Below are 11,491 nucleotides of genomic sequence, written 5' to 3' on the forward strand. Positions count from 1 at the left end.
CAAATTGATGAAACTGAGTTTGCCTTATGCAAGCTTTTCTTCCATTAAGCAGTTAGGTGCAAGCATTTGGTGAACACATTGTTCGTCTGACCCTGAAGTTGCAAAGCTGTGGAGTCCTACGCATCAATCATAAATGTGTGTCTCAAATCTGAGAAGATTTGGATTCAGAACCATGGAGCGGTTTAACTTTCGGAAGATGAGTTTCTGCTGCCCCAGAAGACGCCACACCTTTTGGCTTGGTGACGAGGTCAGGCCTCTCCAGGGCACAGAAGGAGCACTTGATAATAATAATTTAAAAAATTCATGACCACGCAACAGATGCTGCTATGTTTCTCTGGGGAAACACAATATGACACAGGATCAGTGTCCCTTTCTCCATCAAAACTTGCATTGCTTGTACAAAGAGCTCACAAACACAACAAATTGCTTTTTACAATAAAATTTCCCTTTCCTTTCCACCCCATATCATACATAAGCTAGCCCTGATCCCAGACCACCCGGCCCTCTTTTGGTGCCTCCAAATTGGCGCCCTACTGCCACAGGCGCCTTCGCTGCAGGCACATGGCAATCGGCTCGGCAGACCTGATGTATACTTCGAGCAATATGGAATTTTTAAGATCACAGATCGCGTCGAAGTATCCAGGACTTGGCACCGGTCGATTTCGACTCCTCACTGCACTTTTAGATTGTCGATCATATCCAGAGCTTTGGTCCTATCGATTTCAAAATTAATGACAGGAAGCATACTCCTGATCGATAGGAATTCTTTCCTGTTGCTACTGCTTGGTGAATGGCTGTTACTTTTGATCAACCTGCTTTGCATATGCCTTGCCTTTGTGTCAAACTCTTGGCTTTTGCTTATACCAGGAACGAATTTCCTGTATTTGACATCCCTTAGCATCTCTTGTTCTTGTTGTGTCAGAACAGGTGATGAACTGCTGGCTTTGTTTGGAGACAATGTGATTGAAGAGCCCCTTTGTGTAGGAGATCGAACAGGAGACTTGATGGGAGATCGCTCGCCATTCGCTGCTCTGGATTGACTGATGAGATGCTGAAGCGATACGACAAGCTCAAGGATATGCGCTTCGGTCTTGTCCCTGTCAGCATGATGCAGTGTCTCAATTCGGGTGAGGTCCATATGCCCTGTCGGCTTGCAGTTCACCTCTGACCTGCATAAGACAAAAAGATCATTCTTCAATATCCCACTTCTAAATTACGTAGTACTGTTCAAATTTGAATGAGGTTTACTAACCCTGTATTTGCCCACTCTCCAACCCAACCAAAGCCATGGTGAGCCCTGAAATGCACAAACAATCACATATCATGAGTAACAAAAAGTAATGAGATGGCTGTAATTGGTTGAGTGATACTCCCTCCGTTCCAAAATACTTGACTTCCATTTGTCCAAAATTAGATGTACCTATATACTAAAACATGTCTAGATACATCTATATTTTTACAAATGGAAGGCATGTATTGTGGAACGAAGGGAGTATGAAGGTAGCTTAGATTACTTGGTGGTGTTATTTGCAACCGGGACAAGCCACCGTAATGTCTTCTCCATTTCCGCCTTGATTTGAGAAACAGTAAGCTGCACCAAATCAGTACAATATTACATCAATCATAGAGTCATATGTAAACCATGGCAAGGTGTTGACTTTTGCGACTACTTTATTCTCTACTCATAAAGTCAGTGTCACTATTGAATATGTTGGGTGCCCTCTTGCATACCTCTTCCTTAACTCCAGATGAATGTAGCTTAGAACGGAGAGCAGATTTTATGGTCGGTGGCAAACTCTGGTATAATGAATCCCTTGTGTTTGGAGGAACAGAAGATGAGCGAGAAACCTGCCAATAGACTAACCCTTGTTAGATTGCCAGAGAAAAGCAACAGGTTGAGGTCTTTGCTAGCAGTTAGCACAACAACATCAAGCTGCAGACATGAAAATGTAATAATAATACCCCACTAGTGTAACATTGTACTGATCCTTTGATTCCTTTCTTGTAATGCAAAGTACCATTAACTAAGTCATGTTAGTTTGAGGGATACGGGATATGTCATACAGAAATGGCACTCTAATGCATACGAACTGTCTGCTGGTACAGAAAAATGACAATGAATTTATTTTCAGACCACATAAAATTAGGGTGTCCAGTGGTGTCTGATGAACTTACAAGAGCATCAATCTGACTGATGATATTAGCATAATGCAGCGCAAGTCCTGCTGGACCCAATCTATTACGTCGTTTAGTAGGCTCCTGTGATTCTTCATTATCTATAGATTGGTAGACGCACAAGTCATAAGCAATCCAAAATACATAAGAAAATTGGAAGTTTAGCTTATTTGCATGTGCATGTCAATCTGTAACTGGAGATAGCATAGTTGTATCTTTAATAAGAAATCAAACGAAGACCATGTCTTCAATGTCAATGATCAATGAGTTCATAATGCCACATAGCATAAATCTACACTGCCAACACGTCTTAAGCACATATTGGTTACATGTAATGTGTGCTACATGCAATACATAATAATTATGCCAACTGGGTAATGAGCAATGACTCAAAAAGTTGCAATTTATTTCGATAATACACAAAGGAATCTTGCGGGGATCACACAGTTAACGAGCACCTCGTATGTTTTTGAAGTGGCTTCGGCAAGTGAGGACATCAACTCCGCCTATGTTGTCTCAACATAGCCGGTCCCAAGCCCGGGTAAAGGAGGAGGGTTGTGATAGGCTTGGCGAGCCAACGTAAAAACTCAGCCATTCTTATGGAGATGAAACCCAAAAGGTTTTCGTTGGGGCGTAACCCTCTCAGCGACGCGCTACATCGGAACCCGGGTGTGGTGGAAAATGGGCAAGGGCCGGGCCGTCACGCCCAAGGTGGCGCGCTGTATCTTGATCCGGATACGGTGGCAAGTGAGCGAGGATCGGGTCGTCGCATCCTTAGTGGCGCGCTACATCGGCGCCCGGATGTAGTGGAAAATGGGCAAGGGTCTTCGCATTTGACTCGACGAGTGCGAAGGGTAAGGAAGCTAGCCGAGCCTAGGAGGATTCGCTTAGGTAGCTGGAACGTAGGGTCTCTGACAGGGAAGCTTCGGGAGCTAGTTGATGCAGCGGTGAGGAGAGGTGTTGATATCCTTTGCGTCCAAGAAACCAAATGGAGAGGACAGAAGGCGAAGGAGGTGGAGGATACCGGCTTCAAGCTGTGGTACACAGGGACGGCTGCAAACAGAAATGGTGTAGGCATCTTGATCAACAAGAGCCTCAAGTATGGAGTGGTAGACGTCAAGAGACGTGGGGACCGGATTATCCTGGTCAAGCTGGTAGTTGAGGACTTGATTCTCAATGTTATCAGCGCGTATGCCCCGCAAGTAGGCCACAATGAGAACACCAAGAGGGAGTTCTGGGAAGGCCTGGAAGACATGGTTAGGAGTGTACCGATTGGTGAGAAGCTCTTCATAGGAGGAGACCTCAATGGCCACGTGGGTACATCTAACACAGGTTTTGAAGGGGCGCACGGGGGCTTTGGCTATGGCATCAGGAATCAAGAAGGAGAAGATGTCTTAAGCTTTGCTCTAGCCTACAACATGATTGTAGCTAACACCCTCTTTAGAAAGAGAGAATCACATCTGGTGACTTTTAGTAGTGGCCAACACTCTAGCCAGATTGATTTCATCCTCTCGAGAAGAGAAGATAGGCGTGTGTGCCTAGACTGTAAGGTGATACCTGGAGAGAGTGTTGTACCCCAGCATAAGCTGGTGGTTGCTGACTTCCGCTTTCGGATTCGTGTCCAGCGGGATAAGCGTGCCAAAGTCGCTAGAACGAAGTGGTGGAAGCTCAAGGGGGAGGTAGCTCTAGCGTTCAAGGAGAGGGTCATTAAGGAGGGCCCTTGGGAGGAAGGAGGAGATGTGAACAATGTGTGGACGAAGATGGCGACTTGCATTCGTAAGGTGGCCTCGGAGGAGCTTGGAGTGTCCAGGGAAAGGAGAAGCGAAGATAAGGATACCTGGTGGTGGAATGATGATGTCCAGAAGGCGATTAAAGAGAAGAAAGATTGCTTCAAACGCCTATACCTGGATAGGAGTGCAGACAACATAGAGAAGTACAAGATGGCGAAGAAGGCCGCAAAGCGAGTTGTTGGTGAAGCAAGGGGTCGGGCATATGAGGACCTCTACCAACGGTTAGGCACGAAGGAAGGTGAAAGGGACATCTATAAGATGGCCAGGATCCGAGAGAGGAAGACGAGGGATATTGGCCAAGTCAAATGCATCAAGGACGGAGCAGGCTAACTCTTGGTGAAGGACGAGGAGATTAAGCATAGATGGCGGGAGTACTTCGACAAGCTGTTCAATGGGGAGAATGAGAGTTCTACCATTGAACTGGACGACTCCTTTGATGAGACCAGCATGCGTTTTGTGCGGCGAATCCAGGAGTCTGAGGTCAAGGAGGCTTTAAAAAGGATGAAAGGAGGCAAGGCGATGGGCCCTGATTGTATCCCCATTGAGGTGTGGAAAGGTCTCGGGGACATAGCGATAGTATGGCTAACCAAGCTTTTTAACCTCATTTTTCGGGCAAACAAGATGCCAGAAGAATGGAGACGGAGTATATTAGTACCAATCTTCAAGAACAAGGGGGGATGTTCAGAGTTGTACTAATTACCCTGGAATTAAGCTGATGAGCCATATAATGAAGCTATGGGAGAGAGTCATTGAGCACCGCTTAAGAAGAATGACAAGCGTGACCAAAAATCAATTTGGTTTCATGCCTGGGAGGTCGACCATGGAAGCCATTTTCTTGGTACGACAACTTATGGAGAGATATAGGGAGCAAAAGAAGGACTTGCATATGGTGTTCATCGACTTGGAGAAGGCCTATGACAAGATACCGCGGAATGTCATGTGGTGGGCCTTGGAGAAACACAAAGTCCCAGCAAAGTACATTACCCTCATCAAGGACATGTACGATAATGTTGTGACAAGTGTTCGAACAAGTGATGTCGACACTGATGACTTCCCGATTAAGATAGGACTGCATCAAGGGTCAGCTTTGAGCCCTTATCTTTTTGCATTGGTGATGGATGAGGTCACAAGGGATATACAAGGAGATATCCCATGGTGTATGCTCTTTGCGGATGATGTGGTGCTAGTTGACGATAGTCGGACGGGGGTAAATAGGAAGTTAGAGTTATGGAGACAAACCTTGGAATCGAAAGGGTTTAGGCTTAGTAGAACTAAAACCGAGTACATGATGTGCGGTTTCAGTACTACTAGGTGTGAGGAGGAGGTTAGCCTTGATGGCCAGGTGGTACCTCAGAAGGACACCTTTCGGTATTTGGGGTCAATGCTGCAAGAGGATGGGGGTATTGATGAAGATGTGAACCATCGAATCAAAGCCGGATGGATGAAGTGGCGCCAAGCTTCTGGCATTCTCTGTGACAAGAGAGTGCCACAAAAGTTAAAAGGCAAGTTCTACAGGACGGCGGTTCGACCCGCAATGTTGTATGGCGCTGAGTGTTGGCCGACTAAAAGGCGACATGTTCAACAGTTAGGTGTGGCGGAGATGCGTATGTTGAGATGGATGTGTGGCCACACGAGGAAGGATCGAGTCCGGAATGATGATATACGAGATAGAGTTGGGGTAGCACCAATTGAAGAGAAGCTTGTCCAACATCGTCTGAGATGGTTTGGGCATATTCAGCGCAGGCCTCCAGAAGCTCCGGTGCATAGTGGACGGCTAAAGCGTGCGGAGAATGTCAAGAGAGGGCGGGGTAGACCGAATTTGACATGGGAGGAGTCCGTTAAGAGAGACCTGAAGGATTGGAGTATCACCAAAGAGCTAGCTATGGACAGGGGTGCGTGGAAGCTTGCTATCCATGTGCCAGAGCCATGAGTTGGTTGCGAGATCTTATGGGTTTCACCTCTAGCCTACCCCAACTTGTTTGGGACTAAAGGCTATGTTGTTGTTGTTGTTGTTGTTGTTGTTGTTGTTGTTGTTGTTGTTGTTCCGCAAGTGAGGACATCACAGGTCAGAATAATTATTTCGCACCTAAGCAAATGTTCGATGACGAGAATACACTAATATGTTCTTTAGAGGAAGGGGGTGAGAAGGATTGCTAAATCCCAGAGATGAGGTGACAAACTTGAAAGTCTGATCGGGAAGTGCCTGAACTGAGCTTATTTGGTTATGCAAAAGGCACTTCTGAGCTAAAGCTACAGATGTGTGCGATGCTTATCATAAGATCATTAGCGGAGATGAAACTGAAGTTATGACACATTAATAAAAGGTGTATTTTCCACTAGCATCATATGATCATTAGCGGAGATGAAACTGAAGTTATGGAGCATTAATAAAAGGTGCATTTTCCACTAGCACGTTATCTAACCAGTAAAAAAGTAAAGAAATGACAAACTACACAACAGCCCAATATCTGCAAGAGCATGCAAGTTTTATACAAGACACAGTAATCACAAAGCTTATTACCTGAGCACCCAAAGGTATTATGGATCTCCAAATGCAAGAAGTGCACGATGTCTACAAGTTTTTCCATAACCTAGGAAGAGAGTATTATTTCTCGAATTAGAAGAACAGTATTGTGCAAGGAAATCCAAGTATGATTCCTCCATGGCATGCAGTAAGTGGAACTAGACAACATCAACATGAACATTCATTCCTAAAACTGCTGTTGCTGATAGCACAGAATCATAATGAAACTACCTACCAACCTCTTCCAAATTCTTGGACCAAAGAGACTTCTTCTTCAAACTTTTAACATGCTTCTGTTGGCTCTTGACCTCCTGCTTTAGTATGTGCAGACTCTCACCTGCAAACAAAACAGAACATTAAGCATCATTATCAAATAACGCAAACAAGAGAGTTAACAACTCTACTCATAAACCATTAAATGTTCCTTTAAATACACGTTAACTCGAAGGAACTGGTAGTTACCCAGAGGCAAGTGCATTCAAAATCTAGTGCTTAGAGGGCAATATCAATATTCTGTTAAGGAAAACAAAAAGATAAATTATACAGGTAATAACAGTTGAGATTACATCACTAAATATTAACCCTAAAGCAGCAGCAGCAGTTGTGAGCTTGAGTTACATTTTCAAATATTACAATAGGTTCTGGAACTGGAAGTTGGTTAAATTGCATATGGGTTATTCCCATTCAAAGTTCAATAGCTCATCTTATTTATGGCTGGACCGCAAAGTATTTTAACAAGCAGGACAAAGCATACAAAAATAGGCCATGGTGTTGACTCACTGAACTTCAATATTGAAACAAGTGATGGACAATTGGGCATAGAACAAAGCTTTGGCTGATTTGACTTTGTTGGGTGTGGTCATGCAGCCATACCAACCATGGAGGTAGCCCTTAGATATATTGATCAGAATACACTAGTGGCAACCTACTGACAATTTAATTGGAGACACTTCGCAGTGAGAGATACGGCATTAGAGACCTTGACTCAGTAGATAACTAGGTATAATCAATCAAACTATCAGTGTCAACATGGCAATCCTAATTATACATTTACAGTTTGAATGTGGCTAATAGCATCAAGCATGTCTCTTAAAAGAAAGATTCTAGAGAAGTAAATATCCTGAGGATACTCAATCTTAACTTTTCAGATGACCTGAAAAGGAACCAGAACACCACCATACGAGACAATAAAGTATTCTTCATCCAAACTAGGAGTCTTAAATATCAAAGAATTCCTATGGATATTCCAATGTACTGCCATGCTAAAGAAACTGACCTCTTTGGGCAACACTTGAACCATCCTCTTCCTGCTGTTTACGTTGATAGTCCTGTTCAAATCTGTCAAGGGCATGCATTTCATGGTATAATTCCTGGAAGATAAAAGAAGAACTGAAGTCAACATTTTGAACAAAAGGTGCAACAGGAAAAAAATGGATAAATGCTAGAAGAATGACAGCCAAGGTTCCATTAAAAACTTCATTCCAAAGCTATTGGCAGGTGATATATACGCATCATTCTAGCATTAAAATTATGTTACTCCCTCCAATCCATATCGCTTGTCTTAGATTTGTCTAGATATAGATACAGATGTATCTAGACAAATCTAAGACAAGCGATATGGATCGGAGGGAGTATTAAAAACATGTCATTCAACCATTCTGAGATAACTTTGCGACATTTTTTCTCTTGTCTTTTGTACATGGAACTTGGTGGAAATGTAATTTTCTAAAACTCATGCAATCAGGAATCAAACGAGTTGTTCATTGCTCATAAACTGAGCCATCAAACAAATATTGGTCATCAACCTCTAGTCCGCTTTAGGCTACAGGCTCCGGTGACCCATGTATGTCCTCATGGAATATACAGCTCAACATTTGTGAAGAAACTAATACGCTCTTAATTATGTTCTGGACTGCTAAATTATAATTATAAACCTAGTAAATAATGGCACTACGAGATACCTCTTATAAGGCAAGTGAGCATTACTTACAGCTGTATATTGAACACAAGTCACCAATTTCTGCATCACTGATTCTGCCTCTTCTTTCAAGTGATGTTGAGGAGTCCGTTCTGATGACACCCTGGAAGAGTTTGATGCAGAAAGACGCTAAATTAACACTGCAAAAATGGTTATTGTCATCAAATGTAAGGGTCAAAATGAACCGAACTTGTCGAAATAGCGATCCAAGTTGTGCCACTGAGGATCCTTGCAACGGTTTCCAAAGCGAATAACTTCTGTAGAGAACACTTTCAACTCTTCCCTGTTGGAAACACACAAACTTCAATAAGGACACAATAGCACAAGTTAAGGTCCAACTTTCTTCATATACTATTGGTTCAACTATTCTGCAAGAAATAAATAGTATATTGGGCCAAATGTTGTAACTGGTAAAAGCAGCAAAGATTCAGAACAAACCTTTTGTCAGCAGCAGCAATCTTGAGCAATTCATCCATATCTTTGGCTACAAGATTTTGAACACCTTCTGAATGAAGCACCACTTCTTTTAAATGTTTTACGCTCTCTCTTGAAAGAGCTCGCATCAAATTGCAACCTTTCACTATAGTATTAGCAACCTCAAATGCCAAAATGGATATTTTGTTGCCCTTTGTTGTAGCACCTGATCCAAAACCACTACTTGGATTCAAATTTGTCATGCTACTGCCAAGTGTGTCTAGTACGTCCACTGCTTTGCCAAGCCCAACAGTACCAGCCCTACCCAGAATTGAGCTTACTTCCGAAACCTGTTGCATATATTAAAAATAGGTATAGGGTCAAACAATCTGTCACGTAGAAGCAACATTCTAGAGCAGTGAACATGAAGGAATATTTTGTGGAGAGGCAAGACATCTCTTTAGCAAGGGTAAAAGCGCCAAATAATTTGGCACAATAATTCATTTGCACGATTGGAATTGCTCAAATTACAGTAGATGTCGTAATAAAGGCATCATGAATTCAACAAGCTGAGAATATTAGTCTCAACTCTAATGAGTAATTATTACAAACCAATTTCCATTTTCCTTGCGTGGTAGGTTGCAGTTACGCAGCATTTAGTGTACCACTGTAGTGCACTTAGCTGCAGTGTGATAAGAATACTGAATCATCCCTTCACTAGTTTACTGCACTCAGACAGCTACAAACAATAACAAGTTTATAGCAAGCCATATCAGGTTTCATAATCCATGGCCTGGGCACATGAGATCACCTAGGGGGGAGGGGGGGGGGGGTTACAAAACAGACTGCCGAGCAGCAAAACCGACACAAATATAATTGGGAAACTTATATGCTTGCAGGTCAATGCAGCATCCCACTTGAAGGATGTGTGATGATTGTTAACATGCCTATATTGGGTTCACATCCCTGGTAATTAATCACTCCTGGGCGGAATAGCGTCAGCAGCGAACAACATGTCCCTAGCAATTGACCACTGAAAGTGAAGCAACAAACCGACTTTCTGTAAATATGCTAGTAGATAATCGACTGCCTCTAAAAAGTGCTATGGGAACAACTTTGCAGTTCCTAGCACACAACCGCAGCAGCTAGCACAAACTGAATTGACACTAACAAATCTGCAAGTAACAAACCATTTTTTAGCTGATAAGACAGACACGCGGTGAATTAAGCTGCATTGCGCACACATTTACAGCAAAGCAAGGGGAACTAAGATGATAGGCAGAGCACTTGCCTTGGCAGCACCAGCTTTGGCCATGCCCATCCCTTTCTGGGACGGATTCCGAGCCAGCGAAGGCACACCATCCCATGGCGCCGAGCCAGCGCCAACGCTGGCACCAGAAGCGGCAGTTTCCGGGACAGAGATACGCTGTGGTTGCTGCTGCTGATGATGATGTTGTTGTGGTGGTTGTTGATGCTGTGGTGGTTGTTGATGTTGTGGTGGCTGCTGCTGTTGCTGCGGCGGCTGCTCGTGCATCCTCTTGGCAGCAGCCTCCTCCGCCACCGTCTTCCTCTCCTCCCCCTTCACCGCGCCACGCTCGTGGTGGTGGATCACGCGGTCGGGGCCGAGCGTGGTGTCGCTGGGCGACTTGTCCACCGCCGATCCCTTGGAGCAGAAGCTCCCCATTCCGTCCGGCCCTCCGGAGCAAACCAACCCCTAGCCCCCCTCACCAGCGGCCTCGCCTCTCACCACCTCGCAGGCGCAGAAGCGCTACAGCCTCCGGTCGATCTCCGCGCCGCCGCCTCGCATCCCACCACCAAGCCGATCCACGCGGGGGAGGAATCGGCCGGGAACCGCGCCGCGGCACGATCCCGGCGGCTGGCTCCAACCAACGAGCCGCCTGCAGACGCCAGAGCAACAGCGGCAAGTCAGAAAAAATAAAATCACGCAAAAAAAAAAACACTCCCCTCTCCGCCGAGAAGCGCGAGCCTCACCGGAATCCCAGCGGATAACGCGCCTGCGGCGGGTGGATCGGCGGGCCGGGGCGGCCTCGGGGGGGAATTGGCGGATTTCGGCGGGGGGAGGGGAGGATGGGGGCGGACGGGTGGGTAGGCCTCGGCTTGGAGTAGTAGGACGCCAGGACGGGACGGGACGGGACGGCACGGGGGAGTAGCCGAGGGAGCGAGCGAGCACTCGAGCGGCGGCAGGAGGGGGGTGGGGGGAGACTGGAGACTGGTGGAGGGTCCGGGGCTGCTGGCTGGCTGGCTGGCTGGCCAACTGCTTGCTGCTACTGCCACACGCGCACGCAGCCCATCATAACGCGGGGTGGGTCGCACCGCGCAGCGCCCGTGTCGCCGTCCGGGTCGTGTGCGCGCAGTTAAGAGGAGGCGAGGGCGGAGTGCAGCTGTAGTCACATACAGTGCGTCTGTGGCATTCATTCTTCTCCCTAAACAAATCCGTAGCATTTACTTTTGCTGCTGCATATAGTATCATTTTTGGTATGTATTTTTAAGGTATGGAAAATCTAAAATCGGTGCTCTTTTATTGGATTAGCGAGGGGCCGGCACCGAATCAGCGCAAGGGGGAGGCAGGATCTGGGAGGAGAGGTAACG

The 11,491-nt window shown here is 45.5% G+C and overlaps 1 protein-coding gene across 1 annotated transcript; it reads right to left on the bottom strand.

The window, feature by feature from the left end:
• Positions 1–278: 278 nt before the first annotated feature.
• LOC125545418 (protein PSK SIMULATOR 1) lies at positions 279–11,138 on the bottom strand. Its single transcript, XM_048709344.2, has 13 exons — positions 10,874–11,138; positions 10,173–10,779; positions 8,906–9,231; positions 8,658–8,750; positions 8,480–8,570; positions 7,766–7,859; positions 6,729–6,826; positions 6,487–6,556; positions 2,176–2,276; positions 1,732–1,848; positions 1,515–1,591; positions 1,253–1,297; positions 279–1,169 (listed from the first exon to the last, which is right to left on the bottom strand). Exons 2-13 carry the CDS (start codon positions 10,563–10,565, stop codon positions 671–673), a joined length of 2,004 nt encoding a protein of 667 aa, XP_048565301.2. The 5' UTR covers positions 10,566–10,779; positions 10,874–11,138; the 3' UTR covers positions 279–670.
• Positions 11,139–11,491: the final 353 nt, after the last annotated feature.

Source organism: Triticum urartu, chromosome 3A, assembly GCF_056163025.1.
Source record: "Triticum urartu cultivar PI428250 chromosome 3A, HENAU_Tu73, whole genome shotgun sequence".
In the NCBI taxonomy this organism is placed as follows: Eukaryota; Viridiplantae; Streptophyta; class Magnoliopsida; order Poales; family Poaceae; genus Triticum; species Triticum urartu.